The sequence below is a fragment of the Peromyscus leucopus genome, chromosome X (assembly GCF_004664715.2).
Source record: "Peromyscus leucopus breed LL Stock chromosome X, UCI_PerLeu_2.1, whole genome shotgun sequence".
NCBI lineage: Eukaryota > Metazoa > Chordata > Mammalia > Rodentia > Cricetidae > Peromyscus > Peromyscus leucopus.
In genome coordinates, this window is record NC_051083.1 from 135,323,618 (window position 1) to 135,347,257 (window position 23,640).

Consider the following 23,640-nt stretch of genomic DNA (forward strand, 5'->3'; position numbering starts at 1 on the left):
CCCCAGCCAGAAGGCCGCCTTTGCACGTGGGTCGTCTCTGCTCTGTGGTCTCCTATGAGAAGGCCATCTTTCTGATGCAGCTGGCCAGGCTGGCCCTGCATGCGTGTTCAGGGCCAAGAGGTGCATCGTGGGTACCCCCATCCAGGTCCCCCCTGTCTGTTCCTCCACCACCCCTGCCTGCCTTCCACACCTGCACCCCGAACGCCACTGTGTTGCCGCACTAGGCCACCCTGACCTTCTTCCCCTACCTTCCACTCACTCCCACCTCATGCCCAAAGGAAAAAGTAGGGAAACCAGCCTGTAGGTCACCCGCACCCCAGCACCACTCCCACCCGCTGTGTTCCTCCAACTAGGCCCACCTCACCCTCTGCCCCCACCGCCGCCCTCACCCCCACCCCCAGCCCCACCCCGTGCCAAAGGAAAAGCCAGGGAAGCAAACCTATGGGCTTCTCGAACCAAAGCTTTAATAAGAGCACAACAGGGAGAAGGAAGGGACGAGGCTGACCAGCCTCGCCGGGCTGTCTGTGGGAAAGTTTGGGCGGGATGAACCGGGATGAACCGATGCTCGGTGGATGGACTGGGGCGGATGGGCAGGTCAGCAACCCGGAGCCAGCCAGCAGCAGCAACAGCAGCAGGTAGTAGCTAGCGTCGACGTCGACGCCCACGATGAGGGCCGCCACCCGGGGCCACCTGGGAGATGGTGGCGAACTGGAACAGTTGGCTGAGCTGCGTGTTATTGTAGACAGTCACGTCCAGCAGCTCCGGGGTGATGAGCCTCTGTGCGCCTCGGCGTTGGGCCTCATTGCCTGCCAGCTCCAGCAGCCTGCGGGTCAGGAACTCCAGGATGGCGGTCAGCAAGATGGGCACCGTTTCGCTCAGCCGCCGGGCATGGCCGCTCTCCCGAAGATGGTGTTCCACCAGGCTCACAGAGAAGGTCAGCTCGGCTCTGGAGGTGCGGGAGCGGCGAGACGACGACGACGACGACCCTCGACGGCTGCCCTGTCTGGTCCTGGGCATGTTGGCCTCGGAGCGCGACCTCACCTCACAGGCTGGTTCCGCTCCACCTGGCTGCTCTCTGCTGGCCGGCTGGGCTCTGGGCCTCCAGGCTGATCCCAAGGGCCCCCTCTGCGTCTGGCTGCGTATCCTAGCGACCCCTCACGGTCGAAGTTCACTCTTCTGTGCTCCCACTCCAGCTCCCACTGATGACGTGTGGTGTGTGACGGCTCCCAGCCAGCCCTCGCTAGGGGCGCTGTCGCCACCTTGACACCTTGGGCTGCTCAAGGAGCCTTCTAGGAAAGACAAAGACGTCGGGGGGGAGGGGGGAGCAACTCAGTGGTGCCATTGCGAACCAAGCCCTTCACAACCCTCGGCTTCTAAGGTACTTTCACCGTGCCTACCCGTTAAGCGTGAGCTCGTTGTCCCTGCCTTCCCCACCACCGCCCACCACCCACCCCACGCCCCACCCAGGATCCCAGTCACCGCTGTAAACCTGAGGGGTTTTTCCCTTTTCCTGCCGGAGACTTAAACTCGGAGCTCCAAGCATCCCGAGCAAATCCAGAGCTACAGGCTTTCCTGGGCCCTGGGGCCCCTTAGCCACTACTCTGCTTTCTGCCGCGTCAGCTCATCTCTGAGTTGGACAGCTCTTGTAGGTGGAATCATTCGGCAAACTGTCCTCTTGAGTGTACCTGTGTCTGTCCGTTTCACTTAGCATCCTGGATTCATGATGTTTCACCCACAGTACACAGTTCCTTGTGTCTCACCTCGCCTATGTAGCGGCTTGAACCAGTGCTCCTCCATTCCTTTCCACACCCGAATAATAGTCCACTGTATGCTAACAAGTCTTTTGTAGAATATTATTTTAAGCTGTGTTACTCTTGTTTGTGTCGCATGGATCCTAAAGAGTCTTATTAATAAAACCAACCCAGGGCCAGGTATTGGGGTGAACACTGAATGATCAGAGAAACAGAACAAGCCACAGCCACAGCCACGTCACCTTGCCAGTTTCTCAGCTCATCCTGTTTCCTCGGACTGGAAGCCTCTGAGTCCTCATCCAAATGAATCTCAGCCGAATTGCTGCTCAAAAGCCTAAAGCTTAACCAGCCAAATGCTTCTAGTTTCTCGTCTTCACGCCTTATATATCTTTCTGCTTTCTGCCATCACTTCCTGTGATTATTATGCCTGGCTATTTCCAGTGTGGCCTTGAACTCCCAGAGATCCATGCCTCCAGAAGGCTAGAATTAAAGGTGTGAGTGCCACCACTTTCTAGCCTCTGTAGCTAGTGGCTGTTCTGTTCCCTGACCCCAGATAAGTTTATTACGGTCACACAATATTTTGGGGAACACAATACCACCACATCTCCCCCCCCTTTTGTTGTATAAAATTTTAAAAAGCTTATAACTAATGCAAGGAAAACTACATCCAATAAGCATATACAATATATAAAGTCAAGAATTACATTGACGATGTCTAGTCCATTAACATTTCAAAGACTCAGACCAATAACTCCATTAATATATAACAACGTCCAGTCCATTTGCATTTGATAAACTCAGACAAAAAAAATTCATTACTTATCCTATTTAAAACAAGTAGTTCCTTTTTATTTTATTTTTTTTTTTTAATTTTTTTTTCCGAGACAGGGTTTCTCTGTGTAGCTTTGCGCCTCTCCTGGAACTCACTTGGTAGCCCAGGCTGGCCTCGAACTCACAGAGATCCGCCTGGCTCTGCCTCCCGAGTGCTGGGATTAAAGGCGTGCGCCACCACCGGTAGTTCCTTTTTAAAAGTAGATTTAATAATTGCCCTTTTTATCTTATCATATCCATATTCTCTCTCTTCTTTTCATAATACATTCAATAGTCTTCTACTTTTTGTCATTTAAATATCTTCCCCTTTTTCTTTTTAGAGTAGATTCAACGATCTACCGATTCATCCTATTATTTCTTTATCTTTTTTCTCAGAGTATATTCAATGATCTACCACACTTTTGTTTCAAATTTTCCTGGTGGTTTCAGTTTTAATTGTTCTTTGAAGATGAGCCTGATGGATTTACAAAAACATTACGTGTGTGTGTGTGTGTGTGTGTGTGTGTGTGAGAGAGAGAGAGAGAGAGAGAGAGAGAGAGAGAGAGAGAGAGAGAGAGAGAGAGAAAGGGGGGAGGGTGACACACTTGGTATCTTCTGTCACCCCCCCTTTTTTTTTCCACACAGGATGTGAAATTTATTACTGAACATGATTTAGTAAGGTAGAGGAGGGCACCACAGTAGACAACCTCAGGAGTGCAGGGCCCGCCAATGCCCAGCAGACCATGATTGGTGGTGTATTTAACCCCTCAGCCATCAGGGATGCTTCGCTTCTCAGTGTCCATGTCTTCAGATCAATCTGCATTCAACTTAGCAAAGACCCACCTCTTTGAACTTGTGGGTCTGGAGAGAGACAGATGAAAAAAAAAAAAAAACTCAGTGAAAATGATCAGGGCAAGAAAGTGGGAGGAAGGGGCTTAATAACATCACTTGCCCTCTGGCAGTCAGAGAGCTTGAAGTTGGCTTTCAACTTTCAACATAGGGCCTCCATTAAATGTTCCTTATTCTGAAGCGTGATTTAAGTGGACATGATGGCCTGGACAATGAGAACCCTGGCCATGGTAAGCTGAGGCACCACAAATACCTGTCTGGAGCCTAGACTGAGCACAACATTGAGAACAGAGCCTTGAAAAGCCATCAGAAAATTGTCTCCCAGGTCCCTTAGGGTAGCTCATGTAAGCAATAGGGTGAATTCACTCCAAAAGAGTGTGCCGTTAACAACCATTGCACACTAGGCCCCCATGAGGAAAGGGACCTACCTGGTCAGCTTAGTTGGGCTGTGGATTTACCTCATCTTTTAAGGCACAGCCTCTCAGTGAACATGGAACTCACTGATTTGGTCAGGCTGAGTGGCCAGGAGCTTTGGAGATGGATCCACCAGTCTCTGTCCTCCACCCCAGACATGCTGGCTCTGGGCTTAAAGAGTATTACTGTGCTTGCATTTTCCATGGGTGCTCGTGGTCTAAACTCATGTCCTCGTGTTTGCAAGGCAAATACTTTACCCACTGAGCCATCATCCTTGCCCATCTTTAATTTTATGGTTGGTAACGTTAGTGTTACAAATGAATGACATTTATGGTGCCCTTTCCTCCCATGTACATATGTGTACAGATGATACACAGACTCACCATGTTTCTAACTTCTCCCACACTCTCAGATGCTGCATCTCACAGACCTTTTCACAGTCTATAATAGTTCTACTCTGGTCCATGGGTTTGATTTTTTTTTCCAGTTTTCATGTATGAAATAAAAGAGAACATGTGATACTTGGTGTATTTCTCTTACTGTTAATAACTCTTACATTCATTTGCCTGTGGAGAACAGGCTTTCCTTTTCTTGTCCCTCATGTGAATGTGCCATGGAAGGTATGTATTATATAATATATGCTGTATATAATATAGCATTTTCTTCATGCTGTCATGTGTTGATGGCCACCCAGGATACTTACTTGAGCTTGTACATGTCTCCTCTAACTAGAAGGCCACGTGTCTTGGTTAGTCTAGGTTGTCAACTCGGCTGGATTGACAAGATGCCTGGAGTGAGATTAGGGAAGCTCACTTCTGGTGTGCCTGTTAAAGCATCATTTTCAGAGAAGACTGATTCACAGTAATCCTGCATGTGGATACTCCATACAGTAGTCTGGGAGCCCAGGCAGAATTAAAGAAAATTAAGAGAAAGCCTGCCAGGGCAGCCTAGCTCCATCCTTCCTGAGCTAGTGCATGTAGCACTGTCACCATCGCCCATGGCCACCAGATTCCAGAGCCTCCAGCTGTCCAATGAAGATGCACAGCAGCTAGGCTCCAGGGAGCTCCCAGGCCTGGATTGGGGCTGCATCATTTGTCCTCCTTGAGTTGAGGCTTTCAGCTTGTCCATTTAGTTGATACTGAATTATCCCACTCTCCAGCATGCACAAAGTCATTTTTAGACAACCCAGCCCCCAATTGGGTAAGACATTCAATGAATTCCACCCACCCCATGTACTTGCATGTGGTGTGTGTGTGTGTGTGTGTGTGTGTGTGTGTGTGTGTGTGCGCGCGCGCGCATACATTTTTCTATTGACTCTACATGGAGAACCCTGACTTACACAAAGTTATGCATGTAGTTGCCAAGATTTCAGATACTGTCAGCTATGATTTCAATGTGCCAGGTGTTTTTTTCTTCTGTATCCATAGTCGTGTTCATTCTAGAGAATCACTCTACTGCAAACCTGTACCTCCAGCCCTCGGTCACCCTTTCATTGAGTAGGTTTTCCGTCCTCAACAAGCAGCTCTCTCGTTTGGGTTGGTTTGCCATGGAGAGACATTTGATCCTATTAGTATTCCAGGGATCCTGTCACTGCCCTCCATATTTGTTTGTTTCCCTTTATTGCTGTCTGAATGTAATATTCCAAAGAACTTGTGTACAAGCTCTGATGTCCCTTCTCCTATTCTGTTCTTGGGGCTTTCCAATGAGATTTTAAAATTTGACTTACTCCGGCCTTTTGGAACTGTTACTCACTCGTGTTTCTCCCTTTTCCTGAAGTGCTGAAGAATCAACCCGGAGTGTCAGAATAGCTAGGCCGCCATTGTACCACTGAACTACATCCCTGGCTGAACTGTATATTTTGTTTCAAACCAGAGTTTATAGGTGAGGTTTTTTTTTTTCTTTATCTTCCTTTTCTCATTCCTTTCCTCTTCAAAAAACCTCTTTCAAAAATAATCGTATAAAATATACCAATTATTGAATTTCACTGTGATAAGCTGTGATCATGCTCACTCACGCTTGCTTGTACCTTTACTTTCCTTCCCATCTCTCCCCCTCCATCAGTCTCCTTTTTCTTTCCCTAGAGGTCCCTGTTGATGGGGGTGGTGAGTTCTTCCCTTCCCATGTCAGGATGAGCTGGTGCTAGTGGCTCCACAAACTTAGGTGGAAACAGCATATTAGAGGAGGCAGAATGGAGGAGCAGCTAGGAAAACCCAGCCCTGTCTCCTCAGGCAGACTTCAAGGAGAAGTGACTAAATGGAAAGTGGCCTTTCAGTTTCCACTGTCCATTTCAACCTCAAAGGCAGGACCACCTTAGATGGCGCATTACTGCTTATAAATGGTATTAATAAGATTTTAAATGAGAAGTACAAAAATGAGATGGTGATTAAAAACATTCTTCGGTATTCTGCTTGCTTGATTTTTCTATGCAATGTATTTCTTTTGGTAATGTCTCCTCATAGGGTAACTAAATTGAGCTGTGTTTCCTAGCGGTGAATGAATTTGACTTTTTATGTGGGTGCCAAATTACAGTTGGATTTTATTAAGCAGAATAAAACGTGCTTGCAACCGAGTAATGTTCTGGCTGTGTTAAATTTAAATGTCTCAAGGCATTGGTCTTGTAATAGACAGCTGTGTTCAATGTGATAGGAAAAAAAAAGTCCATCTTACATTGATGATAATGTATGAATTTACTGGATAGGGTTCACTATTCTTGTGTACTGATATCATTGGTGGGACAAAGTAGAGAACAACAAAATATCGTCTACTTAATTCTCTGATGGTAGTGTATATATATCATCCTCATTGAATGTATTCTTCAGAAAGAGAAAACAAAGGGAAATCTCTTCTTGGCAGGAACACAAACACTTGTGGAATATTTATAAAATGAGCAGAGTCATCATCTTGAGTTACATAGCTGTTGGCGAGCCCCACGGACTCCAAATGGATACTCCCCAACTCATGATCCCATGGACCGGCCTGATTAAACTCAGCCAGGGCTTTGGTGGAATATCTCAGTGGTTAAGAGCACTTGCTCTGTGAGTATGAGGTCCTGAGTTCAAAGCCCCAGCACCCATGTAGAAATACAGACATGGCTGCATGTGCCTGTAATTCCAGAGTGGGAGACAGTTGAATCCCAATAGGGCAGTGGCCAGGCAGCCTAAACAAAACATCTAGCTTTTGCTTCATTTGAAAGACCTTTCAAGGCAGTAAGTGGCAAAGCTGTGGAGAAAGCCATGCGATGTCCTGCTCTAGCCTCTGCATGCACACCAGACATGTATGCATAAATATACTACTGCATACACATGCAAGAAAAGAAAACTCAGTGGGTCAGAGCACAAACGGTCATGAAAGTGGGAATGGAATTTTTAGGGGGCTTCAGGGCTGACAGAAGATAGAGGGAGATAAAAGCAGGTTGGATGAGAGTAATCAGAACATGTCAGAAATTGTCAAACAAACAAAAACAAACAAACAAACAAACCCAAAAACTTAATTTAACAGACAATGATTCATCCTGAATTGTGCAGAGGTAAGATCTGTGAAGTGACTTGTCTCCCAGCATGGGAGGAAGAAATACTGTTAAGACTACATAGTCTACTTCCATTTTCTGTTTCCCCTTAGAATATTTTAATTGCCATTTCCCCATCTTCCATCGATAGTGTTAGCAGGGAGGCAAGTCTGTTGTGCTTTGAAAGCATTTTATTCATATTGTGATGGAATACCACAGCATTCATTGCTATCATTCACAGGCAGAAACTTTAGACTATTCAGATTATGATTTTGAATATGAAGTTAACGATGGATGCAGATTGTGGTGGTTTGAATAAGATTGGCCGTCATAGGCTCATATATTTGAATGCTTAGGGAGTGGCATTAATGGGAGTGGCCTTGTTGGAGTAGGTATGGCCCTGTTGGAGAAAGTGTATCAATGGTGGTGGGCTTTGTCGGTTTCAAATGCTCAAGCCAGGCCTGGTGTCACTCTCTTCCTGCTGCCTGTAGAACTCTGCTCCTCCTCAGCATGGTGTCTGCCTGCATGCCACCATGCCCCCTGCCATGATGATAATGGACTGAACCTCTGAAACGTTAAGCCAGCTCCAATTAAATGCTTTCTCCTTTATAAGAGTTGCCATGGTCATGGTGTCTCTTTGAAGCAATAAAACCTAACTAAGACATAGATCAAGAGACAGACAGAAAAACTCTCTTAGCATTAGGCTTAGCTTCTGAGGAATCCATTGTGTCAGAGTCTGAAGTGGCAGGGCTTTATGCAGTGGTTCAGGAGGGAAGGTAGATGGTATGAGCTTAGAGGGCCAAGCAGGATGGTGTAAGTGGCCGTTCTCTCTGGATTGCTTCTGTTCCGGGGAGAGATGCTAAGGTCATGGTTTAGGTGCTGGCATGTTGGTAGAGGCAGTAGGCAGAGCAGGTGCTGGCTGGAGGATGGGATAGAACATATGGGATTATATCCCAAGAGGAGGCACTTCATGATCCTTGTGCTGACAAATTGCAAGCAGTGTGTGTGTGTGTGTGTGTGTGTGTGTGTGTGTGTGTGTGTGTGTGCATGCGTGCGTGCGTGCCTGTGTGCGTGCGTGCGTGTGCTTTCAGGGGTTGAGGGTTCAGAACAACCCAGTCCCAGAGCCATGGTGTTCATTATAGGACAGGCAGATGATAAAAACCTGTCAACATACTCCCTTATAGGAAGAGAAAGTCCATCAGATCTGGGGGAGCGATGAGTGGCTTGTCAAGTCTTTATGAAAAACCTTATACCCATACCCATACCTAATGCTGCAAAGTAGGAAACTTTCCCATTAGATGATTAGGAGTGGGGTAATTGTGCAGGGTATTTGTGTAGAAGTGGGTTTCTCAAATTTTGTAAATGTGGTTTTAAAGTCTGTTAAATGAGAAGACATTAAACGTGTTCTTCACCATTTTGTGTTAGTAGCTGCAGAGATGATGGCTCAGTGGTTAAAGTGCTTGAAAGGCAAGCATGGACACCTGGATGGGAGGTCAGTACACACACAAACAAACAAACAAAACAAACAACTAAAACAGGATTAGTGCCATATGCCTGGAAGCCCAGTGCTCAGAGGTGGAAAGAGGAAGATTCCAGGGACTTGTTGGCCAAACACCCTTGTCACTCTGGGAACTTCAGGTTGTCATTGATTCTGTATCAGAAACAGAAGGTGGAGACTGATAGAGCAAGACGCCCAGCATCAACTTCTGGCTCCTGCGTGAGCACCCACAGGTATACACATTCACATATGTGCACAAACACATGCATATACCACACAGAGACAAACCTGTCATGTTAAAGCATATTATAGAATCACGTTTTTTGTAAATTTCCCATTCTTCCTAAATGTTTATCTTTCATAGCATAGACCGTGTGAGGACAGATCACTTGCATTGGAGAGAAGAGCAGAGCCCAAATTCAGGTGGCCCAGACCAAAGTCCTGAGTTTTCTTGTCCTTGGGTGAAAAATGAAAGGTACCTGAACTTAGCATTTCTATTGCTGTGATGAAACACCACGAATAAAAGCAACTTGAGGAGAAAGGGGGTTCTTTCGCTTACATAAGTCAATCATGGAAGTCAGTTGGGGCAGGAACTCAAATCAGGGAAGGAACTGAGGCAGGAGCTGATGGAGTGGCCATGGAGGAGTGCTGCTTACTGTGTTGCTCAGCCTGCTTTCTTAGAGAAACCAGGACCACCATGCACGTCGGGGGGGGGGGACCTGTCACCCACAGTGGTCTGGGAACTCCCACATCAATCACTCATTAAGAAAAAGCCCTGTAGGCTTGCCTACAGCAGCAATCTTTGGCTCTGGCTCGTGTCGAGTGGCCATAAAATTAGCCAGTACAGTGGCCATTTGATTCCATCCCCAAAATACTTTAGTACAGAACAGCTGTCCTTTGCCACTTCATAAGCCATAAAGTGATGGGATTCAGTCTTGAGCATCCATGGAGCTGACACTCATTCATAACTTTTCTTCCTTAATTTTCCCTTGCCTTTTATGATATCAATACCCGCCTTAGACTGCAAGTACTGTCTGTCATTAGAAAAAGAGACAACAGGTGTTTGGGACCACCAGATGGAGATGTTGAGCTGCTATTGCTAATGTCATCCTGGAAGTTCTGATAGCCACTAGGTGACAGGTTCTGTAATTAGTGGGCATTAGCCCATCCTGGAAACACCCTTCCTCCCAGGAGCACATCCCATGCCCACTAGTCACAGACAGACTTGCTCAGGCCTCGAGATTTGCCTAGATGTTCTTATTTTGCCATCTTCTCGTGGTCCTCACACAAGCTGCTCCAGGAAGCACACTGTGAGGAACTCTGGTGGCATGCATGAAATGGCAGTACTCACCTCAAGGGGTCCTGGGAAAACCTAGGCCATGGAATTGATTTCATGAGCAGGCTCGTTGAAGGAGGGGGAGCTAGCAAACATACACATAAGAAGCTATGCAGAGAAAGTCTAAGACCAGACAGGAAAGTGATCCATAAAAGGAGACAGACAACACTGCTGATGGCCACCAAATGTCATATGAGGTGAAGGCCAAGAATGGCCATGCCATACCGGCCAATGAAGGCTTTTAAAGGCTGATTTCAAGGTTAGAACTCTCATGGGAGAGACCTGGAGCCAGGATTGGTTGGCTGTGGGATGAAGAGCACTCAGCAGGTCAGGAAATGCAGGCAAGGAGTAAGTATAGTTAGTTGACTCTTTGTAGTGGAGGAAGCACCCACGATGTGAATAATGCTGGTTGTGAAGGAGGAGCTATGATTTAAAGGTTAAAGAGACTAGAGAGCATGAAGTTGTGAATGAGAGGGACAGAACCAGTAAGGAGGCTGCTACTTTGATAGGAAAAGTGATTTCTAAAACTTTTAAGAAAAATCAAAGCCAGGCGGTGGTGGCGCACGCCTTTAATCCCAGCACTCGGGAGGCAGAGCCAGGCAGATCTCTGTGAGTTCGAGGCCAGCCTGGGCTACAAAGTGAGTTCCAGGAAAGGCGCAACGCTACACAGAGAAACCCTGTCTCAAAAAACCAAAAAAAAAAAAAAAAAATCAAATGTGAGATTCTGGGTAGATACCCAAGATGTTGAAATTGCAATTTTCAGATAAAACATCCACAGAGCAATTAAAAGATTTAATGCCCTGTTGTTAAGAACAGCACTGCTCTGCATGTGATCAAGGACAGAACAGCTTCAGTAGATAAACAATTCAGGAGAGACCATAAAACAAGTATTCTGGCAAACTGCTATAAATGATCAAAGCTAAGATTACGAATAAACAGCATTGTAGTTGAAGGATTACTGGACAAATTTGCAGATATAACAATGATTTCACCCAAATCTTGGCATCCAGATTGGCCTCTTCAGGAGATAGATATTCAGCTTTTGGGGACTGGAACTTTATCTCAGGTAAAACAAAACACAAGATGGGTCAAATGTATAGGGCCAGAGGACAGATAGGAAAATTAAAACCATATGTGGCTAACATAAGCATGAATTTATGGGGACAGGATTTGTTGTAGCAATGGAAAACACAGATTAACATTCCTCCAACCTCAGAAACAAACTGTGGTTCATATATTGTGCACCCCAATAAATTTATCTGAGGGGTCAGAGAACAGAACAGCCACTAGGTTAGACATAGAGGCCAGACAGTGGTGGCACACACACCTTTAATCCTATCACTCGGGAGGCAGAGATCCACCTGGGTCTCTGTAAATTCAAGGCTACACTGGAAACAGAGCCAGGCAGTGGTGGCACACACCTTTAGTCACAGCACTTTAGACCTCATGTCTTTGCTTGGGAAGGACACACGCCTTTTATCCCAGGAAGTGATGTCAGGAAGCAGAAAGGTATATAAGGTGTGAGGACCAGGAACTAGAGGATTTTAAGCAGTTCAACTGAGACCCTCAGGGGTGAGGACTCAGAGGCTTTCAGTCTGAGAATTCGTTGGTGAGGTGAGGTTGGCTGTGGCTTGTTCTGCTTCTCTGATCTCTCAGTTTTCACCCCAGTCTCTGGCTCTGGGTTTTTTTTTTATTAATAAGACTGTTTGGAAATTCATCTTTCAACAAACCTTAAAAATAAATAATGCTTCTGAGAGAAATATTAAAAGGTATTATCAAGAACAGTCACAGACCATTCAGGTTGTACTATAGCAGGGCACAACAGCTGTTGGTCTTTCAAAGGTACCAACAGCTCTAGCTTTAAAATGCTAAACTGACAAACCTGTGTGGGTAGAACAATGGCCTCTGACATCAGAAACAAATTACAGGCACAAGAATAGCTGGTACAGGAGCAGGTAAATGCTCAACATATTGACGAATTGACCAGTCCTCAGAAATTGCCTTTATTTTCTATTAAAAAGACATCTGGATAATGGAGAGTGGTAACAGATCTGAGAGCTGTAAATATAAGGTGATCCCACCAGTGGGCTCTTTTCAGCCTGTTATTCCATTGCCTTCTGCATTACCAAAGGGATGGTCTATTATAGTGACTGATTGAAAAGACTGATTTTTTTAAACTATACCTTAACAAGAACAGGATAGAGAAAAATTTGCCTTCACGGTTACCACTTGAAATAATTCTCAACCTGTTAAAAGGTACCATTGGAGGGTCTTGCCACAAGGAATGTTAAACAGCCCCACTTGTGTCAATATTTTGTACAACAGCTGTTATAAATGATTTGTAAACAGTTTCCCTCAATCTATAATTTACCATTATATATATGATATCTTACTGGCTGACTCTATGTTTGACCAAATAAAGAGAATTTTGCCATGTTGGGTATTAAAAATTGCTCCTGCAAAAATACAAAGAAGAGATTCTATTAATTGTCTAGGATATAAGATAGGTTTACAGAAAATTCAACCACAAAAAGTACAAATCAGTCCAAAAAAAAAAAACCTATTAGCTGAGGCTGAGAGAGAGAGAATTGGCTCTGGTAGAAAAGAAATTACAGGTTGTACATGTGGATCACTTGGATCCAGAGCTTGATTGTATTCTAGTCATTTTACCTTCTGCTCATTCTCCTTCAGGAATTCTTATGCAGATAGGAGATAGTATCTTAGAATGGATATTTTTAGCACACAGAATAAAAAAATTAAAGACCTATGTAGAAAATTATTTCTAAATTGATTTTGAAAGAAAAATGAAACTTTTTCAATTAGCAAGGAATACACCCTGTAGAAATGGTAGTTTCCTTTTACTGATGTTGAGATTGTCTCATTGTAGGCAGAAAATGAACACAGGCAAAGAGCTTGCCATAATTTCTTGGGAGAGATTAGCAACAAACATCCCCAAAGCAAGAGACTTCAGTTTATAGAAAGAACTAATCGGATTCTCCCTCATATAGTGAAGGGGACACCAATTTCTGGAGCCCCTACATTCTATTCTGATGCAAATAAATCAGGAAAGGCAGATTATAAGTCAGGAAAAAATAAGTAAATTTGCTCAAAGCCCTTATGATTCTGTTAAAAAATCAGACTTATATGCTATTCTCGTGGAATTATTAGATTTTCCAGAACTCTTAATATAGTTATGGACTCTCAATATGCAGAAAGAGTTGTTTTACATATTGAAATCACTGAACTTATTCCAGATGATTCAGAATTAACTTTGTTATTTATTTAATTACAACAAATAGTCAAAAATAGAAAGCACTCGTTGTATATAACACATACCAGATCCCATATGGGTCTACCAGGCCCTCAGCACAAGGCAATGATGAAATTGATCAGCTATTGGTAGGAAATGTACCAGAATGCCTCAGAATTTCATAAGAGACATCATGATAATAGCAAAGGTTTGAAGAAAGATTTTTCCATCACTTGGCAACAAACCCACAAAAGTATAAGGAAAGGTCATACTTGTTCTTTGTATAACCATAATCTAAATAACCTGCAGCAAGTAACCCAAAAGGTACTCAAAGAAATGAAATTTGGCAAATGGATGAGTTTCATTTTGCAGAATTTGGAAAATTAAAGTATGTGCACCATATCACAGTTACATATTCAGGATTTCAATGGGCAACTGCTTTAAGTTCCAAAAAGGCTGACTCTGTAAATACACATTTATTATAAGGTATGGCCATTATGGGAATACACATACAAATTAAGAGTGACAATCTCCAGCATATGTCTCTAGTAAAATGAAACAGTTTTTGTTTTTGTTTTGTTTTGGTTTGGTTTTGTTTTGTTTTTTTGTTTTGTTTTTGGTATCTCACAACATAAAGCATGCCACAGGTATACCACACAGTCCTACAGGACAAGCAGTTATAGAAGGATCTGATTGCACTTTAAAAAGATATACTTAATAAACAGAAAAGGATAATAAAGTCATCTCCCCTTCCAGAGATAGATTATACTGAGCCTTATTAACTTTAAATTTTCTAAATGCTAATGAGAAAGGATTGACAGCTGCAAACAGGCATTGGATAGTAGAAAAAAAGTGCTGAATTAACTCAGCCTGTATATTTTAAAGATGTGTTGACTTCAGAATGGAGACCAGGATATGTGTTATATTGGGGAAGAGGTTTTGCTTTTGTTTCCATGGGAGAAGAAAAGCTATGGATACCATCAAGATTAATAAAGATTAGGTTTGACAGGAGAGAACTCCTGATCTTATAAAGACTAACAAATGCCTTTCATTTGATCAGGTGTGAAAAAATAAAATATAATAATATTTTTGAATGGTAATTTGCCAAAGGCGCATTTGCCTTGCTGGCACAAAATGGAAAAAAAATGGGTTTTCTTAAACCACATGTTTTAATTCCATGCCAGAATGTTAGACTGTAGATTGCCATGTGGTCCATGCCATCTTGGACATCAGCTTTTGATTTTTCTTCTTAAACAGGAAGGGTATTTTTGTTGTTTGGTATTAAAACCCAGTTAAGAGATTTAAAATGTTTTAAGTAAATTCAAAGGGTTACTACAGTTAAAGCTTGTTTTCTCACTATTTAAGAGTTGGAGTGATTTGGAGCTGAGATAAAATATTTGATCAGGGCAGTGATAGCCCTTACGTTTAATCCCAACAGAGACAGAAGGATCTTTATAAGTTAAGTTGTATTCTAAATTCTAGAGTTATAGTGAACAAGCTGGTGGTGGCACATGCCTTTTATCCCACCACCTAAGGACAAAATTCAGATATAGTTCCTAAATGGTACATTTCATAGTAGAGAAATCATATACCATATTTACTTACTATTATGAAAACCCTCTACAGGGTTACTAGAAAGACAGGTTAAAATTAAAAATGAATGTCCTTTGTGATCTAAAAATGAATACAATTAAACATTGATATATGAAAAAGGACGAGGAATATGGATATATTTGTCCACACATAGTAAGGTCTCTTTAGTTTCAAATTTTCAATTTTTTAAAATTAAAAGATAATACTTCTTCTGTTGCCAAAAACTTTTTGCCCTTAACAAAGATATAACCTGCCAAAAAAGAAACTCCCCAAAGTCAGGGTTGAGGCAGGTTTTTTTTTTTCTTTATGTGTTTCTGGTAGAATAAAAGCATCCAACCTAAGAATCAGGAGACCACTGGACAAATGAGACATCTAAAGAATAAGGATAAATCATCACAAGAAAAATGTCCCAAGGAAAAGAGTTAAATTGTCATAATGTTATAGCCCACCTCCAACAGGGTAGAATTTCATAAATCTTCCCAAATGCTTGTTTCTCCTGCTCTCTACAGACGTAAATGACAAATGGTCTTTTTGTGGTCCCAATTCAATTAAAAATTAAAGCTGGCTTTGGAGTTGGAGCATGGCTCTCTTGTTCTGTAAACTCAAGCATGTTTGTTAAAGGAAAATCCAGAATCTCTGTCTCATGTCAGAATAGCCACCTTGTATGGGACCAAAAAAAAAAAAAGCCAAAATTAGGGGACTATTCTGTTGCCCCTAATCTCATCATCCTTTGGTTCTCATTTGAATCTTTAAAACTGTTCTTAAGGCATGAATATTATCTCCAAATCTATGAGATTATTATGCATATAGAAACATTCTGTTGTGATATTAATGGTCATATAGAGTAGTAACTAATTCTAGAAATAAACTTCCTACATGTGATTTGGGGTTTGAGTCTGAAGCAGGTAACTAGGAACTATGTTATTGTACCCTGGATGTACTTAATAGATTGTGGTCTTTTAACCTCTCAGAGATCTGCTGCACATGGCATTTAAAATGTTTAAGTTTTCTGCAGTGAACCATGACCATTCCTAACAGTGACCTTTGAGGTCTCCAAGAAGATGATGGGCCCCTGCAATGATGACTATGCCTAGATTGCAATAATGCCATGAAACTGGCAAACACCACCCCAAGATCAGCTTGGGACTACAAATTGGTCAGGACAGCTTCAAAGTGGTTAGCTAAGATGGTCCAGCCTCATAAACTACTCCAGCCAGGACTTAAGATAAGCCCCGCACTTTCCCACCACACAGAGACTGGACAGCAAATGATAGAGCTAGCTCTCCCAGGACTTAGTTGATCATTATCCCAGTTTTCTCATGGTACCCTAAAGATGCCATCACCCCCAGACAGCAGGAAGTAATTTAAAGAACATGATGCCCATATTCCCAAGATGTGGGGTGGGTGGTTTTGAGTCATCTAGAGGTTTATGGATATTTGTCATTTTTTTAGGGTGATAGGTTGCAAGTTATTATTGGTCATGCTTAGGGAGGAAACTAAACAAAGGAGGTTAAATTAAGAGACTTCTTTCTTTTTTTTCTTCCTTTCTTTCTTTTTCCTTTCCTCTATCTTCCTCTCTTTTCTAAAAAGGGGGAGGGGTATAGGAATGATAGGATAAAAGGGTAGACTATTGAATCTACTTTTAAACTAAAAAGCAACTACTAGTCTCAAATATTTTACATTGGTTTGGATTTTTGTATATTGATACAAATTTAAAGTTATTTGTGTTACAACATACTGTAAGGTATTATACCCATGCACCTCATTTAAAATTGTAATACAAAGTTCTAGTCCTTGAAGGCTAGTATTACAAATGGATAATTAAGATAACAATCAAACTTGTAGTAAGGGTTTAGATGTAGACAGAAATAAGTTTTATTTTTGCCTCGTGTATTTTAAGACAGATAGATGGTCTTCAAACGCTTCAGAGATCTACAGAATATGGCACTTAAGATGTTTTAATACCATAGGGTTTTCCACGATGGTGAGACATGTGTGCTCCTGGCAGCACCAATCTACTTCAAAAAAGATAATGGGCATTGCAGAACCTCCATATGGAGTTTGCTTCAAATGTGGCATAGCTAGCTGCTGGGTAAGAAACTGCCCTTGCCTCAACTGCTGACAGTATGCTGTCCAAAGTGGACAAGCAGGACACAAAGGAAGTCAGCTGCCATTCTTTGCCAAGACAAGGTAGACCAGTCCTTGAAAATTTCTGCTTCACAGAAATGTCTGTTGGCTATTCTGTGCCTGTAGGTCAAAGCTGGATTTTCCAATGTTGCAGAGGAACCTTGGGTGACTGACTGGACTGCCCAGGCAGCCAGATGTCTCTGTCATTCCTATAGTTTTACAAGTTGCTTGTTCTGCACTTCCTGTTTGCTCAGGTAATATTTTATCCTTCTTTGGTCTCTGATGGGAGCGAAGTCTAAATAGTTATAGTTTTTCAGTTTTCCATGTTACCAAATTCAGCAAATACAAATGGGCTGGACATTGTGAATGTAATTCTTACCTGATAATTGTTCTTATTGTATGTAGTTTTACTGTGTTAGAGTTAAAAAAAAAAAAACTTTCTTTTGTTATTTAGACAAAAAGGGGGAGACATTGTGGAATATTTGATCACACCGTGAGCCTGGAGATTGTGTTAATGAAATAAAAACCTGAGGTCAGGAGGCAGAGCCAGTGGCTGATTGACAGGAAGTAGCCATAGAGAGTAAAGAGGGAGTCAGGAAGATGGGTAGAGGAAGGCACAGGAAGTAGAAGGGCGGGAAGGAGAGTTTGGTGGTTCCTTTGGCTTGGAAGGGCAGAAAAGCTCTCTCTTTCTGAGATGCTGGCTAAGGAGGAAGGTGAAGTAGCTGCTCCTCAATCTCTCTGAGCTAGCAGGTTTTCAGTCCAGCCTTGGACTCCCGAGTCTTTAGCGGTAAAATCATAAGATACAAATTTACATAAAAACGACACTCTGAGTCCACCTCACACGTTCATGGATGACTGGCACACTGCACTCGTTCATCCCTGCTGCTCCAGCTGATCAGGGAGCTCTGTACCTGGGGAGTTAGTTAGGCCTAGCTAGGTGTGGTTGTCCTCTGAGGGGAAGGAGGCTGTCTAGGGATTGTGGTGGAGCAGGGTTGCCTACGTAGGTGACTGATTATCTGGGTTCCTTGTGGTGAGGCTGTATGTCGGTGGCCAGTGGCCGTGGGTGGCAATTGAAGTTCAGGTGTCAGCCCACCAGAAGAAAAAATGCTTCGATGGGTATATCTCATTTAAGCAAGGCTTTTAAGAATACAGACTCCGGAATGTCTTTTGCTTCTGCTGTGCCTTTGCATGCTTGCTACTACATGTTTTCTCTGGTATCTGATATGGTGTATATTGGATGTGGGGACTCCCCCACTACCTGTATTGTAGTGTGTTTATCTCATAATAACATCCCGATCTACTGGGCATTCATACCCCTGGACTGTCTAGAAGATGATCCTTCCTTAGCTGTATAGTTCTTATGAATAAAAATGAATACAAGGATTTGCTACGTAGTCTACGCCCATAATTTCCCCCTAGAAGCTGCTTTAGATCACAGCTCAGATTTATGATTTAGGAAAACATTTTAGTCCAGGAGCCTGGCTGGCTCAAATTCCTTTACTCTTAATGCTGGGGATTGCGGTTTACAGGTTTCCCGTGTACCATTAGGTTGTTTTGGCCTCAAAATAACTTTAGATTAGACCAGATGCCTTGCTAATGCCTTTTAAGATAAACATTCCCAGAAAAGCAATCTGTAAGGACACAACTGAGCTGTCTGTCTAGGTCATAAATACAAAAACAGCCCAGTTATTGCCAGCTGGCAAATGATTAATTCCTTACTGTAGCTAGAGTTTTTCTGCCTTGCCCACAGTCAGGACAAATCTTTGTCACCTGCCAGTCCCACAGCCTCTCAGACCCAACCAAGTAAACACAGAGACTTATATTGCTTACAAACTGTATGGCCGTGGCAGGCTTCTGCTAACTGTTCTTATAGCTTAAATTAATTCATTTCCATAAATCTATACCTTGCCACATGGCTGGTGGCTTACCGGTGTCTTCACATGTTGCTGGTCATGGCGGCAGCTGGCAGTGTCTCTCTGCCTCAGCCTTCTGCTTCCCAGAATTCTCCTCTCTCCTTGTCCCACCTACTTCCTGCCTGGCCACTGGCCAATCAGTGTTTTATTTATTGACCAATCAGAGCAATTTGACATACAGACCATCCCACAGCACCTTACACCCATTCCTGACCTCAATTTTGTGAAGACAATTTCTGACTAGTCAAGGCAACAGAAAATAATTTGACGTTGTAGCCCCAAATGAGGGATGAGGGTTTTCTTGGATAGTCGGGCATCTTGCGAGACTTAGAGTTCAGAATTTATGACTTCTAATTACAGAGTGTTAGTTCACAATGCTTACATAGTCATGGGTTAGTTTGAACTGCCTTCCCCCTGCCTGGGACATGTTTTTATCTATAATCATTTACTTGAGAAATGGAATGTCCCTTTTCATGACCTTTGCATTGCCTGAGAGATTCCGTTAGAGTATTTAAGCAGTGGAGGGAAAGGGAACAACGGAACAAGGAGACTAGTACAGCATGAGAGAGAACAGCAATGATGAGAACAACATGAGAAGAATAAAAAAAATGAAACCATCAAGAGAATGTGTGAGTGTCCTTTTTCCTTAAAACCCCTCAGATAGAAAAGTCCTATCTTCCTTGACACCGTGGATGCCTTTCATGCCCTGAGCTGCCTTGGAGGCTGGTTCCCCCACAGGCAGCGTTAGCTGTAGTGGTGAGGAAGCTTGGTGAGCCTGGATCCCCAGTCCTTGCATGAGGAGAATGGAGATCTCAAAGAAGTAGGGCACAGGCTGGGAAGAGCACGTGAGGGAGACTGGAAGAGATCACTCCTGCTGGACACCCAAAGTGCCCAGAGCTTGTGCCATCATTCCTATCTGTGGGTCACTTTCCAAACTGAGAAATTGTGAAAGCTTTTGAGACAAAGGACATGGTTGGCCCCACCCAGCTAAAGCTATACGCATGGGACACACTCTAGCAAGAAGGCCCATCTCGGGGTAGGGGGTCGTGGCCTGACAGGCCTGCCTCAGGCATGTGTGAATGCTTGGGGCCATCATATGCATGTACTTCACTAGGCTGGCCTCACTCAGGTGTGCCTTCTGGGTCCAGCTTCCCACGTGGGCATGCTGGAACAAGCTCGGCCATGCTTATTCTAGATCCTGCTCACTCAAGTACATCTGATGGGCTCCCATGCTGGGGCCACCTCATGCTCATGCTTATGCTGGGACGATGTCAGGAATGCATGCCTGCAGGGCCTGCCTCACCCACAAGCTCCCCAAGATTGCTCTGTTGAACTTTCCCAGGTAATCAGAAATGTACACCCAGGCAGGTGGAGCTTAACTAGGTATGATTGCTCACCCCAAGGGAAGAAAGGAGGCTCTGAGGGGACTAAGGTGATGCTAGGATCACTTAGATGGGTAACTGTACATAGGTAGGTGTCTCTGTGCTAGGCTGCAATGGTGTGGATGTTCAGTCAGCCACCATCTGCAGCTTACTGGGGCAAGAAAATGTAGAAGAGTCAGGGACCAGGCTTGGAATGGTAGATGATAGAGGCCAGAGGCAATTTCTCCTGCTGTCCACCTCAGTTCTCATATCAGGTGTGGGGTCCAGGGCCAGCCACATTCTTCCTATCCCTCAGTTACCTGCCCAGCCAAGGAACCGTGAAAGCATTGTGATCAAGTACCTGGCAGGCCTCAGTAAACCTGAGGACACAGCCCTCAGAAAAATTGCCCATCTAAAGGGGTCTTGGCCTGAGAGACCTGCCTAATGCAAAAATGAATGCATGCCACGTCACACAGGCACCTTGCAGGCCCGGCTAGGCCAGAATTGCATAATCACAGCAGCTGGGGCCCCACTGTTGGACTAGACTGATCTTGGTCTCTCATAAAGGAACAGATGAGCAACGTGAAAGTAACTTGGCAAGCAATTTCTTTTTGTAAAAATCGGAAATGCATGGCAGGCCGGGGAGTAGCAGAACACATGGCCTACTTGGCTTCTTTTATTCCTCACCCAGGGAGGATGTTGGCTGCTCCTCATTAGCTGAGGCTCAGCTTTCCAGTCTGGTCCTACCTAACTGAGAAAAGTGAAACAAAAAATGGAGAACAGAGGGAGAATGCAGAATTAGCCAGGATTGGGTGTATATGCATTCCAAGGATCCCAGAAAGCTTACCCGAAAGCATGCTTATCTAACAAAGGAATAACAAAAGGGACCCTGTGGAAGGAGGGGACAGGAGGAAGCAGACACACAGCCATTTAATCTGTTTGTCAGAAGAGAAATGAGTGAATCTCTCACACCATGCATGCAGGCCTGATGGACCAGACATGTGCCTACAGGGCCCACCATGCACGTACACAAACGACAGGTCTATCTCAAACATTTTTGCCTGCTTTATTGTGGAAGTTTCTGAGAAGCTGAGTCACCAAGCCATTTTCAGTTGAGGAGAGGAAACAGCACCCCAGGATCACTCCATAATGGCATTGGCCCTGGGCCTCAGCCAGGTTCAGTAGCCTCTTATTAGGTGGGAGAGCAGAGGCAAGCAGACAGGAAGTACAGAAGCGCGTACACGGCAGTAAAGTGCGGTTGCTGGGTTGAAATTCAGTTACCCTACCTCCTCAGGGCCTGGGGTTTCTCTGGGGGTGGGTTCAGTTCAGAGGAACTATCTCAGCCCTGGGGAATTCCATTGTTTTTTACATGTGGCAGTTGTGGGGGGGGGTGGATTTCCACCAGAGCATCACCTGCGTGCTGGTTTGTAGGAGATGTGCCCCATAGTCTCAGGCATTTGAATACTTGGTCCCAAGGATGCTAGAATGCCCTGGCTGTAGACAAGCATTAAGTCTCTGGAGACTGTCTTGCTGTCATTGCCCCACTGCTATGGGTCAATAACATCCATAAAACTCCAGGCTATGGCAGGTAGTTTCTCAAGATAGAATGCCTTGTTTGGGAACACAATCTCAGGAAGAGGAGATCATAAATTTCTCGAGAGCATCTTAATCTGCATGTACCCCACAGAGCTCCATCAAGTTCCTCTTATCCAAGCCCCTTGCCCACGCCTGCCCACTCCTATAAGCGCCCTGACCAGATCCCTCCCCTTGGCACGACTTCCATTCCAGAAAGTTGCAGCCCCTGGCTTTGCTGATAATCACAGTCAGGCTTATCTGTTGAGGTCAGACTTTGGTTTCTTTCCACTCTGAAATTGAACAGTGGCTGTTTGGAGAGGCTAAGGAGATGAGGCCTTGCTGAAGGAAGGAAGTATGTCACTAGGGGTGGCCTTGAGGTTTCAAAAGACTCACTCTATTTGGAGTGTTTTCGCTTGACTTTCCTGTTTGCAGTTTGAGATGGGAGTCCTCAGCTCCAACTTCTGGCTGCAGTTGCCATGTCTGCCACCTGCTTTCCCTGCCATTATGGACCCTAGCCCTCTGGAACCATAAGCCCCAAATAAACTCTTTCTTCTCTGTTGTTGCCTTGGTTATGGTGTTGTATCACAGCAATAGAAACCCTAACTAAGATAGACTGATACAAGACCTGAAGGGTCTGCCCCACGCATGGGTGCTATTTCAGCAAACCTAACTGTATACTCAGGGAGGTGGCCTTTAACTGGATGAGACCCTCCCCTCATCACTCTAAAAGTAGAAGTATCTGAGGGTACCCTGTTGGATCGGGGTGGTGAAGGCGTGTGACTGACTATTAAGGAACTCCAAGGTGAGGCTTCAGCAGTGGCAGAGACTGCCTTTATCCACAGCCCTTGGGGAGGAGAGTGTGTATCGTGAGACATGCCTAATGGCCACCCATCAGGTATGCATGCACGCGTGTATGAGCCACTGCACTCATTCGATCATGCCGGGCCTGCCTCGCAGGTGAGCACGCATGCCCTTCCAGCAAAAAAAAAGAGACATGTACGTTGGAAAGGCTGGGACTAACTAGCTGTGACTGCTCTCTGAAGGGAAGGAAGCTCTCAATGGTGTGGTTGGGTCAGGGTCACCTAGGTGAGTAACTGGGTGAAAAGGCATCCTCTGGTAAAGTGAGTTAGGAAGAGTAATGCTTGAACCACAGCCCTTAGGTGTGTGGGGATCACAAGGAGGCTTGCGCAAGAGGGCCTGTGATGCAATGTGCCTGAGTCTGGCTTTAGCCTCGGACTGGACTAGGCACCTCTGGAAGCTCAGAGAAGAGGTTTGAGAAAGAGAAGGCCTGGGATGTCTGAGCCGGACAGTGTGGTAGAGGAGGGACTCATGATATCCAACATCTGCGCACCGTGTACTATTCAAGGCCAGACTGAACACCTGAGACCTCTGAGATAGAGCCACAGGCCATGGAGCGACAGGAGCGCCATTTAGAGAGAAAAGTAACGCGGAGCCCTCACGCATGTGCAACTGCTGTGCCCAAGTGTACAATACATGTCTGTTTGACTAATAGGATTGCCCATCCCTCGAGTTTCACCTGAGCTCTCTTTGCGCATGCGTATACTATTGCCTCACGTGAGTGACCCATTGGACGGCTGGCCTCTGTCACACAACCATGCGCCTTCCTGTTCCAGCCAATCAGAGATAAGACACATAGG

General features: G+C 44.4%; 1 protein-coding gene and 1 non-coding gene across 2 annotated transcripts; both read right to left on the minus strand.

The window, feature by feature from the left end:
- Window positions 1-442: 442 nt before the first annotated feature.
- LOC114687196 (histone H2A-Bbd type 2/3-like) lies at window positions 443-1,035 on the minus strand. Its single transcript, XM_028861906.2, has one exon. It carries the CDS (start codon window positions 1,015-1,017, stop codon window positions 643-645), a length of 375 nt encoding a protein of 124 aa, XP_028717739.1. The 5' UTR covers window positions 1,018-1,035; the 3' UTR covers window positions 443-642.
- Window positions 1,036-3,722: 2,687 nt separating this feature from the next.
- Window positions 3,723-3,862, minus strand: LOC114687210. Its single transcript, XR_003733663.1, has one exon. It is a non-coding gene; the product is annotated as a small nucleolar RNA SNORA70 (small nucleolar RNA).
- Window positions 3,863-23,640: the final 19,778 nt, after the last annotated feature.

Excerpts from the sequence above, each read along its gene's own strand:
- LOC114687196 (XM_028861906.2), bottom strand. The coding sequence starts at position 1,017 with ATGCCCAGGACCAGACAGGGCAGCCGTCGAGGGTCGTCGTCGTCGTCG.